We start from the raw sequence: 17,601 nt of genomic DNA on the forward strand, positions 1-17,601 counted from the left end.
ACACACAGCCAATATGATTTGTTTCATTTTAATGCAGGTTATGGATGCCAAAGACCGCAAAGCTCACAAACTTGGTCATTGAGTAATTGATTAATTGTGTGTTAGGGTTAGGAAAAGTGGGCATAGCCAACACCTGCAAAATACATAATCGGGCAATGTCGGGTCATCAGTAGGCGGAGACAAATGCAAATTTCACTGAGAAAATGTAAACTGCAGCAAATCTTACACTTTTAATGGTAGGGTTCTCAAACTTTGCACAATTGGTCACTGGGTGACTGGGATTAATATTCAGAGAAGTGGGTGTAGCCTACAAAAGCCAATCAAAATTCACCTATTGATTTTCAAGGGGAATATGTAATTGCTACCATTCTTGCACTGTTAAGGGCACAAGCCTTAAACCTGGTACAGTTGGTCATTGGGTGACTGGGGTTCAAATTCAGACAAAGGGGTGGAGCCACAAACAGCCAATCAGATTTATTTAATCTCAATGCAAAGTATTGATGCCAAAGACCGCAAAGCTCACAAACTTGGTTATTGCGTAATTGTGTGTTAGGGTTAGAAATAGTAGGCGGGGCCAACAGCAGCAAATACATACCTGAACAATGTAAGGAAATAAGTGGATGGAGAAAAATACAAATTTCATTGCGGAAATGTAAACTGCAGTCATTCTTACACTGTTAATGGCAGGGTTTTTAAACTTTGCACAGTTGGTTACTGGGTGACTGGGATTAATATTCAGAAAAGTGGGTGGAGCCTATAAAAGCCAATCAAAATCCATCTATTGATTTTTAAGGGGAATATTTAATTGCTGTCATTCTTGCACTGTTAATCACCTGTACCTGGTACAGTTGGCCATTGGGTGATTGGGGTCCAAATTCAGAAAGGGGGTGGGGCCACATCCAATCAGATTAATTTTATTTCATTGCAAATTATTGATGCCAAAGACCGCAAAGCTCACATACTTGGTCATTAAGTAATTGTGTGTTAGGGTTAGGAAAAGTGGGCAGAGCCAACACCAGCCAAATACATACCCGGGCAACGCCGGGTGTCCAGATAGTAATGTAATAAAAAAGTGACTTATTTTTACGATAATTATGTATAAATGATTTAGTCAGTGTTTGCCCATTGTAAAATCTTTCCTCTCCCTGATTTACATTCTGACATTTATCACATGGTGACATTTTTACTGCTGGCAGGTGATGTCAGTGGAAGGAGGTGCTGCTTGCTTTTTTGGCAGTTGGAAACAGCTGTAAACAACTGTTATTTTCCACAATGCAACAAGGCTCCCAGAGTGTGATGTCAGAACCATGGTCCTGACATCACACTGACGGAGGGGTTTCACCACAATACCAGCCAAACAGCGCCCCCTGATGATCCATTTGTGAAAAGGAAAAGATTTTTCATGGGATAGGAGGTATCAGCTACTGATTGGGATAAAGTTCATTTTTTGGTTACAGTTTCTCTTTAAGCAGAGAGCTGCAATTTAAAAAAAAATTATATTTCTGCGTGACTTGCATGAAAACATAGCCGCATTATTAGTCATATTAAATAATTAGATTTCCCTTTTTTTGCTTTATTGATCCAATTTATAGGCTTGGGCTTCAATAATAAGCTCCGTCGCAAATGATTCATTAATAACAATTACTTTCCAATGAATTGTCTCTGAGGAAGTAGATCTTTTATTACTTAAAAAAAAAAAAAGAAACCGCATAAAATACAGCTCGATTAGTTTGCTTCGTTCCTTACAAAAACAGATATTTATAATTATTAATTTTAAAAATTAATTACAGCTGTTAAAAATAGCTTTACGAGAGAGCCAGAAGATTAGTCTTTTTAACGATGTAATAATGATATGGCTCAAAAAAAAAATGTGAGCCTGGCTGATAAAATGAATACGGCTTCGGTGACTTCTAAATAAAAATTATCTTTTTTCCTAAACAGGCTATTAACTAAAGGCTCATACACACATCAGACCATAGTCTTTGGAAAATGAAAAATCACAGACCAATTTTACCCCCTTCCATGTAGTATGAGAGCCATACCTACACAGTCTAATCTATGGAGCGGAACTCCCCATCAGACAGAAATCTTTGCAAGATGCTGCACACACAGATGCTGTACAGACACAAAAGATCAGTATCTGCAAAAGATCTGTTCCTGCCAAAGATCCGTTCCTGCAAAATGCATTCAAAGTCTATGAGATCTGCAGATCATCATACACACCTTGTTTAACAGACATTCGTCTGCAGATCAGATCCACCAGGATGGATTTTTAGATCTGCAGATAATTGTCTGATCTGCAGATGAATGTCAGTTAAACAAGGTGTGTATGATGATCTACAGATCTCATAGACTATGAATGCAATTTGCAGGAACGGATCTTTGGCAGGAACAGATCTTTTGCAGATACTGATCTTTTGTGTCTGTACAGCATCTGTGTGTGCAGCATCTTGCAAAGATTTTTATCTGATGGGGAGTCCAGCTCCATAGAATAGACTGTGTAGGTATGGCTCTCATACTACATGGAAGGGGGTAAAATTGGTCTGTGGTCTTTCATTTTCAAAAGACTATGGTCTGATGTGTGTATGAGCCTTAAGACCTGAGTGGTTCTATAGGTCCCAGGATCACAACTGAGGCATGTGTACCCCTGGGGGGGCCTTTGGCTCGGTTTTAGGGGGTATTTTATCATAATCAATCTATTACAGTAAAGGCTAATTTTCAGTAGATCCAAATGTCAGAACTTTTCCCATGCAATTTTGCACACGAAAAATGGTGATTGCAGTGGCGTAGCTAAGGGCCTGTTTCCACTACACACAGATTGAATGCGGAATGGATGCAGAAAAACTGACTCCAATGAATGCCATTCATTGGAGTCAGTTTTTCTGCATCCAATCTGCGTGTAGTGGAAACAGGCCCTAAGGATCTTGGGGCTAGTGATGAGCGTAATGACCTAATTACGATTACGCGAAATTTCACAAAATTACAATTATGTCCATAATCGAAATTCCACGTTTATGCGGGATTTCGTAATTAGGATCACTTTTCGTATTTACAATCGTTTATGTAACACAAACAAATCAGGATTTCGGAAATTTGTCCGTTCTCAAAATTGTGTTCCAGTCCACAGTCTCCTGATACATTTAAAGCGACAGCACTTGCAGGTACCTTTGCATTATCAGATATTGCAAGGCCCAAAACCAAGTGTCTCAGCATGCATGACCACTAAGGGCTGGTGCACACCAGAGCGGTTCTGGAGCGTTTTTTTAAAACGTTTGCAGGGTGAAAACCGCTTGGCTACTGAAACGCAAACTCGAATCCTGCAGCATTTTTGAGATTTCTGAGGCGTTTCTACCTCAATGTTAAAGTATAGGAAAGTGGAAAACCGCTCAGAAAAACGCCAGATCAGAGCGGTTTTCCAGGCGTTTCTGTTACAGACGCTGTTCATTAACTAATTTACTGTAACAATATTTGAAATCTGCTACACAAAAACCCTCCAAAAAACGCTAAGCATGTTTAGAAAACCTTTCTAACATGCCTAGAATCGCTCTGAAATCTGCTTCAAAATCCTCTAGCGTTTTGCGGATCTGCTAAAGGTTTTTGGTGTGCACTGGGCCTTAGTGCACCTTGACAAAGAGCACCTGTCTTAGAAGTGGCTGCAGGTAGAGCCTCCTGATACATTTAAAGTGACATCATTATCAGATATTGAAAGGCCCAAAACAGAGTGTCTCAACATGACTGCTAAGTGCACCATGGCAAAGAGCACCTGTCTTAGAATTAGCTGCAGATAGAGCCTCCTGATACATTTAAAGTGACAGCATGTGCAGGGGCATTTGCATTATCAGTAATAGCAATCAACGAGTGACTTTCCTGAGTTTAGTCATTACCTAAATGTGCATAATTACTATTAGAAACGAAATTACGTCCATTTTCGTAACTAAAATAACTTTGTTTTTTATAGAAAACATGAAATTATGAAATTTCGAGTTAAACACAAATTTGCGCTGAAACTTAAAATGACTAAAACCGAAATTTTGATTACGGAATTCCGAATTACGGTTTGAATGGCAATTACGAAATTACGAATTTGTGTCGTAGCAACAAAATTCACGTCCGTAATTACGGACAATTTACAAAAATTTTGGCTCAACACTACCTAGGGCCCTAGTGCGAGCACTCTTGATATGAAGCCCCAAAACCTACCAAGGGGAGTTGCAGTGTCCCAGAGGTGTAATCAGAGAAAACAGTTAGTTAAAGGACCACTGTAGTGAGAAGAATATGGAGGAAGCCATATTTATTTCCTGTTAAACAACACCAGTTGCCTGGCAGCCCTGCTGGTTTACTTGGCTGCAGTAGTGACTGAATATCACCAGAAACAAACATGCAGCTAATCTACACCTGATCAGCTGCATGCTTGTTCAGGCCCCGTTGCCACTACTGTGGAAACCGGGCCGAATTCGGAGAGTTCTCTGCCATAGGAAACTATGGCGTCGCCGGCCGAATCGCTTACCTTAGCGATTCGGCCGACATTGCCATCAGTTTCCCTACGGGAGGCTGCAAATCCCATAGCCATGCATGGCACGGCTTCTGGGATTCCAGGAAGGGCCACCGCGCGTCTCGCAGCCGCGCGCGGTGGTCAGTGTAGACGGGCCCTCACTGGCCTCAATTCGCTAAGCTTTATCAAACACTTTACCGAACGTTTGATAATTTACCTCATGGGTAAAATCTAATTTTGAATACACTAAGGTGTTATAGATTTATGAAATGTTTTATCGCTGAAACATTCAATAAATCTATAACACCTTATTGTATTCAAAATTAGATTTTACCCATGAGGTAAATTATCAAACGTTCGGTAAAGTGTTTGATAAAGCTTAGCGAATTGAGGCCACTGTCTATTGTTTAAAGTATGAGAGGCAGAGGATCAGCAGGATGGCCAGGTAACCAGTATTGCTTAAAAGAAAATAAATATGGCAGCCGCCATAACCCTCTCACTTCAGTTGTCCTTTAAAGAGGAACTCCAGTGAAAATAATGTAATAAAAAAGTGCTTCATTTTTACAATAATTATGGATAAATGATTTAGTCAGTGTTTGCCCATTGTAAAATCTTTTAAATCCCTGATTTGCATTCTGACATTTATTGCATGGTGACATTTTTACTGCTGGCAGGTGATGTAGCTGCTGCATGTTTTTTTGGCAGTTGGAAACAGCTGTAAACAGCTATTTCCCACAATGCAACGAGGTTCACAGACAGGAAACTACCAGGAGTACCATGGTCCTCAGAGTTTCTTGGGGGAGGGGTTTCACCACAATATCTGTCATACAGCGCCCCCTGATGGTCTGTTTGTGAAAAGGAATAGATTTCTCATGTAAAAGGGGTTAGCAGCTACTGATTGGGATAAAGTTCAATTCTTGGTCGGAGTTTCTCTTTAAGGATTATTACTATGCAATGCACCTATAGAGGTGTTCATTACCAGCATAGCGCCAATGAAAAGCTAATAACATGGCTTAAGAAGGGCCCTTCAATGGGCCCCTCTGGTCCAGGGGCCCTGGGGTGGTCGCAACCTCTGCATGCCCTAATGCTATGCCAGTGTCTTATTGTTTATCCAATAAACTGTAGTCAAAAAAATAACATAATGATTTTTTTATTTTTTTTTTACAATACTCATTCATAAATTATTCGGTGTGCCCATTGGCAAATCTTTCCTCTCCCTGATTTACATTCTGAAATGTATTACAGGTGACCACATCTTTAGTCCTGGCAGGTGATCTCTGCAGAATGTTTGTTTTCTGAAACCCTGTTCACAATGATCAGTTGTGTTGCAGAATGCCTGTCAGCTCTCTGCCCAAACAATTCTATGGGCCTGTTTACAGTACAGCGTTGTAACGGATCGTGTTATTCAAACTCCCTGCATGCAGGCTTTGCATTAAAACCTATGTTCAGTTTCCATTGCAGTTTACACACATTATAACATCTGCATCACTGTGAAAATAGCCTGACAGTTCTAAAGCCAGTGTAAGATATAGCTGGTCTCCCAGAATGCTTGTTGGGGGAGGGGGGTATTCCACATTATTCACAGCCTAAGTTAAGCCTCAGTGGGAGTGCGGGGCTACAATCAATTTACAGCAATATATAGATATAGGAAGTGTTTCTGATGCTGAAATCAGGAAAATTACAGTATATATATGAGTAATGTACTGCCTTCTACTATATGTTACTACAGGGCCTCTTTAAAGTGGTATGAAACTGCATTTCTAAAAGATTATTTACATCATAAAGTCTACTGCCACAAAAAGTGTATACTGTAGCAGAACAGCATTCAAATAATTAAACACTCCTTTCTTAAATGGAAAGCTTGCTGCTGCATCTGAAGAGGTGATAACATTATCTTTTGTTTACATGCTTTTGTCTGCAATTAGGCCCCATTCACACTTGAGCGTTTTGCCAGCGATTGCGGCAAAATGCTCAAACGCTAGCACTTTTAAAAGCGCTAGTGTAATAAAACACTATGGGCCTGTTCTTACTTGGGCGATTTGCGCTAATCGCCACAAATAGCCCAAAATCGCGGAACGCAAACGTGTAGCCTGCACCATTTTCAGGCAATTTCCCAGCAACCGCTGTAGAAGTGCTAAATGCGATTGCGGGAAAATCGCTGCAGTGTCCAGTGATTTTTCCACGTGAAATCGCGGAAAAATCTCTCCTGCAAAACGCCGGCGGCAGGCATGGGCTTCCGAATTCCGCGGAAGCTAAAATTCCGAAATTCCGCCGGAATTGGGGTTTCCGCATGGTTCCGCGGAATTCGGAATTTGCAATCCGGAATTCGGAATTTGCAATCCGGAATTCGGAATTCCGGCAAAATCGGAATCGGAATGAATTGACCAATCAGGAGATGCGGAATGAGTTGACCAATCATAATCAGCGGAGAGTTACTGCGCTAAAATAACGGTTTCAACATTTTTTTTAGCCAAATTTACAAAATACAAATCAACTTTATTAACAATAGATATTTCAAATGAGCGATTGAGTGTTTCCTCCTAAATTTACGGAGATCCGTTTAAAAATTACGGAAGTCCGTTTAAAAATACGGAAAGTGCACGTGGCGGAATACCGCGGAATTCCGCGGAATGTAGCGGAATTCCACCGGAATGTAGCGGAAGCGGAATTTCGGTAGTGGCGGTATGCGGAATTACCGCGGAATCGGAAATTGGCTCTTCCGACCATGCCTGGCCGGCGGTAATCGCCGACGTTTTGCCCTTTCAAGTGTGAATGGGGCCTGAATGTACTTCCCTGCGCTGTGCTGAAAATAGCTTCTCTCTGCATTGAGTTGAGAAGTGATTACTAGATAGATTTTAATCTATAAATACAGCAGCTATGCAAGAAAATGCAATGACAGCTTTCAGAGCAGATAAACTGTACTTGTAACTGTACTGGAAACTTGTAATTTGTAAACAGACGACTTCAGTATATTACTTGTGCACGAAAACAAATATTATAACTTTGTGGGTATTACAAAGTGAGAAAATGCATTTGAATTGAATGTTGCGTCAGAGTTTTGTGCAATTTTAAAAGGAAATAAATATGTCAGCCTCCATATCGCTCTCACGTCAGGTGTGCTTTAACTCTCTGGTCTCCACCAAACACTGGAATATTAGTTATGGGTGAGCACACAGCACTGTGGTTGTTGAAGAGGCAGTGATTTGCAGTGTGTAGGATTAGCACTGCACAGATGCTGCGTACTTTCAGCAGCATTAGTCACACCGGGGAGGAAAGTTCTGAAACGGGGAGGCGCTGGTCAGGTAGTGATGGGAAGGGGAGTCTCTGGCGGCGGCTTCTGAAGGGAATACCGCGTCCTCTTCCCAAACCTCCCACAGAAAGTGCTGGAAAAGCGAGGAAACAAAGACGAGACGTAACTGAAGACAGATGGCAGAGGGTGCCGCACACGGGGCTGGCAGAGCCGGCGCATTCCTTGCCGGCTCAGGATCACACCGCCAGTGCTGAGTGCGGACTGAGGCCTGCGAGAGCTTCACCGGATGCAAAGAAAAATTATTAAGTGTGATAATCCTACACAGAAGTGACAGGCCTCACATGTCTCTGACCGCTGATGCCCAAAAGTGTTTGCCATATTTCCGCAGTACAAAACAATGTCCGCACCGCCGCAGTTCTCTCATCGCCGAACTGACGCCCCAAACCGTGTGCCATATTCCTGCAGTCCAAACAATGTCTGCGCCGCCGCAGTTCTCTGACCACCGTATAAACAACCCAAACCTTGTGCTATATCCCAGCAGTCCAAAACAACTTCCGGATCACCCCTGTCTTCTCTCTTAGAGAAATGCATCACTGAATGAAGCAGGAAGAGGAAGTGACACGCATGGCCATTGCAAGAGGCTCCTCCAGAGGGGTCATAGCACGACTTTGTTGGAAGTCGTCTGGTTCAAAGGCATGCCCATGGGAGGTGCTCGGAGTCCCTTTAAAGAGGAACTGTAACAACGTAATGCAGTAAATTATTTAAGACCCCCCTTTTATGTTAAATATCCGTGATGTAGCTCAAAGGACAAAAAGAAACCTCCTCGCACTCCAATGTAAAAGACTGGTGCATATAAGTGCAAAACGCCTTACAAATATTGTGCCTCCACAAACAGGTAAAAAGCTTGTTGCAGTCCTTGATAGAAGATAGCGTGGGCACCAATATATTCCAAGCAGCATTTATTGCACATGAGTATAAAACAAAGCAGCAGTGTCATAAGGTAAAAACCATTGTACATCACCATCCGGAGATCACCACACACACAGAACCTGGTCCCCAACAATTGTTTCGCACCGGACCGGTGCTTGATCACGGGAAGCCTGTCGCTATGGCGCCGCTGGAAATCACATGCAGCGCCACAGCGGGGGGCGGAAACAAATACCAGTTGTACCACACGCCCCTCCGTATGTCTGGCCAATGATCTGCTGGCCTCTAAGGTTGGCCGCGGGTGCGTCACGTACGTGCGCACTTCCGCTTCCGCCCTTTCTGTCACGCACATCCCGGCCGCAAACGACGTCGCACAATGCAGACGTCAGCGTTTCCATGGATACGGGTAACATACCCGAAGGTCTGGCTGATGACGTCACCCCCCAAGAAACAGAGGAACGACAGTTACCAGCCAGCCCCAGCGCGAACAAATCGAGGCACTTACTCACATCAGCCAGGCAATCAGGCGCCTGGAACCACAGCTCATAATTTAAGTTCATTTTTGGGAATACGTCCCTCCATGTACAGAGTATAAATATTGCCACCAATTTACAAGAGAGGACAAGAAAATACAAAAAGATTCTAAAATCCCATTACTATTCCATAGAAAGTGATCACCTAAGAGACATTGTGACTTACATAGCCCATTACTTATATTAGTACTATACTATACATATATTAACAACTCGATCCAAATCAAGGAATGGTAGTAGCCATACACATTGGACTTCTAACCAAGGGTCTAGTAATTATTATCTAACCAAGTCCTTGATGGGTTTACCTCTCTAAAAAAACATTCAATTCATTTTTGTCATTAAAGGCAAGGGGCCCCATTGCCTCTGTCTTGGAGATCCAAAAGGAAATCTGTTAAATATCCGTGTTTCAGCATCAGATACACTTCCTACAGCTGTATATTGCTGCAGATTGATATGTAGCCCCGCCCTTCTTCTGAGGCTTAGCCTAGGCTGTTTAGTAGGAAAAATCCCCCCCCCCCCCCACCCAGAGCATTTTGGGAAACCAGAGATCTTTTCTACTGGCTTTAGAGCTATAAGTAAACAACAGTGATTATCAAAAATGCCAATATTCCTTTTGCATTAAAGAGACTCTGTAACATCAAAAACATCCCCTGGGGGTACTCACCTCGGGTGGGGGAAGCCTCCGCATCCTGATGAGGCTTCCCACGCCGTCCTCTGTCCCACGGGGGTCTCGCTGCAGCCCTCCGAACAGCCGGCGACAGACCCGACTGTCAGTTCAATATTTACCTTTGCTGGCTCCAGCGGGGGCGCTGTGGCTGCTTTCGGCTCCGAACTACACGGAAATACCCGTCTCAGTCGGGTCCGCTCTACTGCGCAGGCGCCGGAAACTTGCGCCTGCGCAGTAGAGCAGACCCGACGGCGATCGGGTATTTCCGCCTACTTCGGAGCCGACAGCCGTCAGAGCGCTTGCGCAGGAGCCGGGAAGGTAAATAATGACGTCATCTTGTACAGAGGGCCGCAGCGAGACCCCTGAGGGACGGAGGACGGCGTGGGAAGCCTCATTAAGATCCGGAGGCTACCCCCACCCGAGGTGAGTACCCCCCCAGGGGATCTTTTGATGTTACAGATCCTCTTTAATTTTCATGAAAATAATGTTAAATTTGACTTTTGAGGGAAATTGCCATTGAAAAACATTTTTTAAAAAGTTTGGAGTTTTCAAGATTTTTCGTAAAATTTCACGCTACATCTATATATATAATAGAGTAAAGGCTCATACACACATCAGACTATAGTCTTTGGAAACTGAAAGATCACAGACCAATCTTACCACCCTTCATGTAGTATGAGAGCCATACTCTACACAGTCTTTTCTATGGAGCTGAACTCCCCATCAGAAAAAATCTTTGCAAGATGCTGCACACACAGATGCTGTACAGACACAAAAGATCAGTATCTGCAAAAGATCTGTTCCTGCCAAAAATCCATTCCTGCAAATTGCAATGATAGTCTATGAGATCTGCAGATCATCATACACACATGATTTAACTGACATTCATCTGCAGATCAAGCAATCATCCACAGATCTGAAAATCCATCCTGGTGGATTTGATCTGCAGATGAATGTCAGTTAAATCATGTGTGTATGATGATCTGCAGATCACATAGACTATCATTGCAATTTGCAGGAACGGATTTTTGGCAGGAACAGATCTTTTGCAGATACTGATCTTTTGTGTCTGTACAGCATCTGTGTGTGCAGCATCTTGCAAAGATTTTTTTCTGATGTGGAGTTCAGCTCCATAGAAAAGACTGTGTAGCTATGGCTCTCATACTACATGGAAGGAGGTAAAATTGGTCTGTGATCTTTCATTTTCCAAAGACTATGGTCTGATGTGTGTATGTGGCCTAAGTGCCTCAACCTTCAAGCAAGAAGAAGAAGTACTTTGCATAAGAAAAAAAAAAAGGGGGCATTGGGAATCCTCCCTGTGGTGCTCCTGGATAGTGCTAATGTAGCATGTAGCAGGGTGACCGCTTTGCGATATTGGTTTGTGCATGCATTTGCATGAGCATACCTCCCAACATTTTAAAGCTAGGAATCGGGACACTTAGGCCACACCCCTACCCCCCCTCACACCTACCATAAAAAAATTGAATTTTTTTTTCAATTAATAACATCCCCTAATATTTTTTAATACATATCTCCCCCATATATGATGATGAGGAGGAGGAGGGTGTCCGTGGGTGGGTGGGTGGGTGAGGAGGAGGGTGCCAATGCAAGAAAAAAATGATCGAGGCGCCAGCCGCGGGTAATTGGGATGCGGGACGCGTGCATCCCATTACTACCTCCCTCCCTTGGAATCTGCCCCCCCCCCCCTGTGTCTCCCCCCTGTTTGCAGAGTGCGCAGCTAAGCGGAGCGGGCTGTCAGCTTACCGGTATCCATGGACGCGTACCGATGTCCGGCTTCAATCTGCTTCCTGTGACGTCATAGGAAGCAGGAAGCCAGATGCTGGTACGTGTCCATAGATACCGGTAAGCTGACAGCCCGCTCCGCTTAGCTGCGCACTCTGCAAACAGGGGGGAGACACAGGGGGGGCAGATTCCAAGGGAGGGAGGGAGGTAGTAATGGGATGCACGCGTCCCGCATCCCAATTACCCGCGGCTGGCGCCTCGATCATTTTTTTCTTGCATTGGCACCCTCCTCCTCACCCACCCACCCACCCACCCACGGACACCCTCCTCCTCATCATCATCATATATGGGGGAGATATGTATTAAAAAATATTAGGGGATGTTATTAATTGAAAAAAAAATTCAATTTTTTTATGGTAGGTGTGAGGGGGGGTAGGGGTGTGGCCTAAGTGTCCCGATTCCTAGCTTTAAAATGTTGGGAGGTATGCTCATGCAAATGCATGCACAAACCAATATCGCAAAGCGGTCACCCTGCTACATGCTACATTAGCACTATCCAGGAGCACCACAGGGAGGATTCCCAATGCCCCCTTTTTATACAACCGGGGGGACCGCAGGGTCCCAGGCTCTCTCACTGCCTGGGAACCACAGCGGCACCCCGGAGGGGGAGACTGGGTGGCGCAGACGACCCCCCCAAGTGTGGCCAGCGCCGGGGAGAGCCGTCCGCACCCACCTCCCAATATTAAAAACAGGCACTTACCTTAACATCCATAGCGTTCTGCTACATGAGCATTAACTTTGGGGCACCACATGAGAAAGGAGAGAAGCATGGGTCACCCCGAGCTTTAAAGCTCAGGGCTGGCTCACATACAGCACTCCAGAGGGGGGGGGGGGGGGAGGACAGGCGCAGACAACTCACTCCAGGGTTCACACCACCGGAGCAAGCCATCCACCACCTGCCTCCAAAGGATACAAACTGCAAGCCAGACTTGCTAGGGTTAAACTTGGTGTTTGAGCACGCATACATTTTCTCATGGAAAGCCTACTTCTTCTTCTTGCTTCAAGGTTGAGGCACGTACTCTATTAGATAGATAGATGCGGCGTATGCTACGACGCGGGTTGGCTAGTATAAACAATTTTTGCATGTTTGTGGTAAAAATAAGTTTTCACAGTGAAAAGAATGATTTTTTTGCAAAATTTTCCCAAAATCGAAAATTCCATTTTCGATGTGAAAATGACTTTTGTGAAAACCTGCGAGCAACACTGGTAAACAAACATTCTGCAGAGATCCCTTGACAGAACTAAAGATTGTTGCTGCCAGTGATACATTTTTACAATACATTTTTACAATGGACATACACTAACTAAATTATATTGTAAAAAAAAAAAAATTAATCATTATGTTTTTTTCACTACAGGTCCTCTTTAGGGGTGCTCGGATACCCCTTTTTAAAATCCGAATTGATTCAGATCCAGATACCCAGATATCCGGATCCAAATCGGATATCCGAATCCAAACGTCCTGATTGCCGAATAGAATCGGATATCCGAACCCAGTATCTGGGATATCCGATCGGATTCGGATATCCAGATACAAAACCGGAAATGGCCTTTAAATTACTTCCAAAACGTTTTTTAGGGTAAATGATGCATGTAGCATCATGTTTTTTTTTTTTTTAAAGAGAAACACTAATTGATTACGTGGGGAGTTAAAATACAAAAAAAAATGGCTGTAAATTAACATCAGGACTAGGTTCCAGACAGCGGTCGTGCAGCCCACATTGGCTATCATTCATAAAGCATTGCCGCATGCGGAAATGCTGAAAACAGCTGACTTTACCGAGCACTTAGCAAAATGTCTATTCATAAAGGCTGTTTCCGCACGAACAGCTGACATTCCCGAGCAGAGCGATAAATTACCGCCTTGTGCGGTGATTATCTTAACAAATGTTACTAAATGTCAATTCATAAAGATTAGAGCAAGCGGTATGAGGACGGGGAATACCGCTCCCTTGGAAGTAGCGATAAGCATGCAAAGTACAGCTAAGTCAATGGAGACAGACCTCCCAAGCAGCAGCAGTGAGAGTAGTGCACGGAGGAACTCAGGCAGCTTCTCCTGTTACGCCAGCCTTCCGACAACCTACCGACAGCTAGTGTTGGGCAAACACCTAGATGTTCGGATTCGCGAACGTTCGCCGAACATCGCCGCGATGTTCGGGTGTTCGCGCCGAACTCCGAACATAATGAAAGTCAATGGGGACCCGAACTTTCGTGCTTTGTAAAGCTTCCTTACATGCTACATACCCCAAATTAGCAGGGTATGTGCACCTTGGGAGTGGGTACAAGAGGAAAAAAAATATTTGAAAAAGAGCTTATTGTTTTTGAGAAAATTGATTGTAAAGTTTCAAAGGAAAAACTGTCTTTTAAATGTGGAAAATGTCATGTTTCTTTGCACAGGAAACATGTTTTTTTTCGCCATGCAGTCATAAATGTAATACAGAGAAGAGGTTCCAGGAAAAGGGACCGGTAACGCTAACCCAGCACTAGAGTTGGGCCAAACCTCCGATTTTAGGTTCGCGAACCGGGTTCGCGAACTTCCGCGGAAGGTTCGGTTCGCGTTAAAGTTCGCGAACCGCAATAGACTTCAATGGGAATGCGAACTTTGAAAAAAAAAAATTTATGCTGGCCACAAAAGTGATGGAAAAGATGTTTCAAGGGGTCTAACACCTGGAGGGGGGCATGGCGGAGTGGGATACACACCAAAAGTCCCCGGAAAAAATCTGGATTTGACGCAAAGCAGCGTTTTAAGGGCAGAAATCATATTGAATGCTAAATGACAGGCCTAAAGTGCTTTAAAACATCTTGCATGTGTATACATCAATCAGGTAGTGTAATTAAGGTACTGCTTCACACTGACACACCAAACTGTTCACTGAACAGAACAGGTATGCAGTGGCGGGTTTACTGAACAGAACAGGTATGCAGTGGCGGGTTCACTGAACAGAACTGGTATGCAGTGGCGGGTTCACTGAACAGAACAGGTATGCAGTGGCAGGTTCACTGAACAGAACAGGTATGCAGTGGCGGGTTCACTGAACAGAACAGGTATACAGTGGCAGGTTCACTGAACAGAACAGGTATGCAGTGGCAGGTTCCCTGAACAGAACAGGTATACAGTGGCGGGTTCACTGAACAGAACAGGTATGCAGTGGCGGGTTCACTGAACAGAACAGGTATGCAGTGGCGGGTTCACTGAACAGTACAGGTATGCAGTGGCAGGTTCACTGAACAGGTATGCAGTGGTGGGTTCACAGTACAGGTATGCAGTGGTGGGTTCACAGAACTGGTATGAAGTGGTGGGTTCACAGTACAGGTATGCAGTGGTGGGTTCACAGAACAGGTATGCAGTGGTGGGTTCACAGAACAGGTATGCAGTGGTGGGTTCACAGAACAGGTATGCAGTGGTGGGTTCACAGAACAGGTATGCATTGGTGGGTTCACAGTACAGGTATGCAGTGGTGGGTTCACAGAACAGGTATGCAGTGGTGGGTTCACAGTACAGGTATGCAGTGGTGGGTTCACAGAACAGGTATGCAGTGGTGGGTTCACAGAACAGGTATGCAGTGGTGGGTTCACAGAACAGGTATGCAGCCAGGGACAAGCTAAGCCTAACTAATCTTTCCCTATGAGAGAGAGTGTGCAGCAGCTCGCCCTACTCTCACTAATGCAGGCACACGAGTGACCGTAATGGTCGCCGCTGCCTGCCTTTTAGTAGGGGGGAGTGGCTCCAGGGGCTAGTGTAGCCTAATTGGCTACACTGTGCCTGCTGACTGTGATGTAGAGGGTCAAAGTTGACCCTCTATGGTGCATTATGGGGCGAACCGAACTTCCGCAAAGGTTCGCCTGCGGGACGCGAACGCGAACCACGGAAGTTCGCATGGAACCGTTCGCAGGCGAACCGTTCGGCCCAACTCTACCCAGCACCAGCAGCAGCACACGTGATGGAACAGGAGGAGGCGCAGGAGGAGAAGGCTACGCTTTGAGACACAACAACCCAGGCCTTGCATGAGGACAAGAAGCGTGCGGATAGCATGCTTTGTACCGCCATGCAGTCATAAATGTAATAAAGATAAGAGGTTCAATAAACAGGGACCACGCGCCGGCAACGCTAACCCAGCAGCAGCAGACGTGATGGAGCAGGAGGAGGCACAGGAGGAGAAGGCCACGCTTTGTGAGACACAACAACCCAGGCCTTGCATGAGGACAAGAAGCGTGCGGATAGCAGGATTTTTACCGCCATGCAGTCATAAATGTAATAAAGATAAGTGGTTCAATAAACAGGGACCACGCGGCAACGCTAACCCAGCAGCAGCAGACGTGATGGAGCAGGAGGAGGCGCAGGAGGAGAAGGCCACGCTTTGTGAGACACAACAACCCAGGCCTTGCATGAGGACAAGAAGCGTGCGGATAGCATGCTTTTTACCGCCATGCAGTCATAAATGTAATAAAGATAAGTGGTTCAATAAACAGGGACCACGCGGCAACGCTAACCCAGCAGCAGCAGACGTGATGGAGCAGGAGGAGGCGCAGGAGGAGAAGGCCACGCTTTGTGAGACACAACAACCCAGGCCTTGCATGAGGACAAAAAGCATGCGGATAGCATGCTTTGTACCGCCATGCAGTCATAAATGTAATAAAGATAAGAGGTTCCATAAACAGGGACCGGAAACGCTAAACCATCCCAGATGTTCATTGGTCATGTTACTTGGTTGGGGTCCTGGAGTGTTGCGTAGTCGTTTCCAATCCAGGATTGATTCATTTTAATTTGAGTCAGACGGTCTGCATTTTCTGTGGAGAGGCGGATACGCCGATCTGTGACGATGCCTCCGGCAGCACTGAAACAGCGTTCCGACATAACGCTGGCTGCTGGGCAAGCCAGCACCTCTATTGCGTACATTGCCAGTTCGTGCCAGGTGTCTAGCTTCATGCCCGGTTTCAGGTCCAGCGGTGCCAGCCACAAATCCGTCTGTTCCTTTATTCCCCTCCAAATTTCCTCCCCTGTGTGCTGCTTATCCCCAAGGCAGATCAGCTTCAGCAACGCTTGCTGACGCATGCCAACAGCTGTGCTGCACTGCTTCCACGATCCTACTGCTGCTGGTGCTGGATTAGCGTTTCCGGATGAGGTACAGCTTTGAGATGCGTTGGAGGAAAAGGAGTCAGAGAGGTAGGTGCTGCTGTTGTTATCCAGTGGGAGGGACGGCGGTGCTGCTGTTTGCGGCGTGGGCAACACCCGCGCCGTAGCAGGTGAGGAATCGCTGCCAGGCTCCACAAGGTTCACCCAGTGCGCGGTAAGGGAGATGTATCGACCCTGGCCGAACGCACTCGTCCAGGTGTCAGTGGTGAGGTGAACCTTGCAGGCAACGGCATTCTTCAAGCTTCGGGTTATTTTGCTGACCACGTGCTCATGCAACTCAGGCACTGCAGAGCGCGCAAAGTGGTAGCGGCTGGGAACCACGTAATGTGGGATGGCCACTGACATCATGCCCTTGAAGCTGTTTGTCTCCACCACTCGATATGGCAGCATTTCGCAGGCCAGAAGCTTGGCTATGCTGGCTGTTACTGCCACGGCCCGGGGGTCATTTGCTGGCAATTTCCTCTTGCGCTCAAACATCTCCGAGACAGACAACTGAACCGTAGGGCTGCACACCGAAGGGCTGTTGGTTGTTGTGTTTGATGAACACTGGGAGACCTCAAGAGCACTACTCCGGAAAGTGACAGTGTCAGCGTCGTCTGATGTTTGTGAATGTTGTGAACCACGCAATGGCTGGGCTACTGCTGCTGCTGAGGCGGGTCTGGTGGTGAGTCTGGTGAACCCAAGGGAGGCAGTGTTGCTGGTGGTACCCTGTCCTGCCGCATTTGCCCACAGAGTGGGATGTTTGGATAGCATGTGGCGGCTCATGCTGGTGGTAGAGAGGTTGTTAATACT

General features: G+C 45.4%; 1 protein-coding gene across 5 annotated transcripts in view; it reads left to right on the forward strand.

The window, feature by feature from the left end:
* The window catches only part of MYL3 (myosin light chain 3), a 225,625-nt gene that overhangs the window by 179,161 nt on the left and 28,863 nt on the right, over nucleotides 1–17,601 (forward strand). The window contains exon 1 of one of the 5 annotated variants that reach the window (XM_068235185.1): nucleotides 8,495–8,637. The exons of the other annotated variants lie outside the window; for them this stretch is intronic. Coding sequence (XP_068091286.1) covers nucleotides 8,520–8,637 — 118 coding nt within the window. The 5' untranslated portion in view covers nucleotides 8,495–8,519. Of the gene's footprint in view, nucleotides 1–8,494; nucleotides 8,638–17,601 lie in introns of those variants that run through there. 5 annotated transcript variants of the gene reach the window in all.

The sequence above is a fragment of the Hyperolius riggenbachi genome, chromosome 5 (genome assembly GCF_040937935.1).
Source record: "Hyperolius riggenbachi isolate aHypRig1 chromosome 5, aHypRig1.pri, whole genome shotgun sequence".
In the NCBI taxonomy this organism is placed as follows: domain Eukaryota; kingdom Metazoa; phylum Chordata; class Amphibia; order Anura; family Hyperoliidae; genus Hyperolius; species Hyperolius riggenbachi.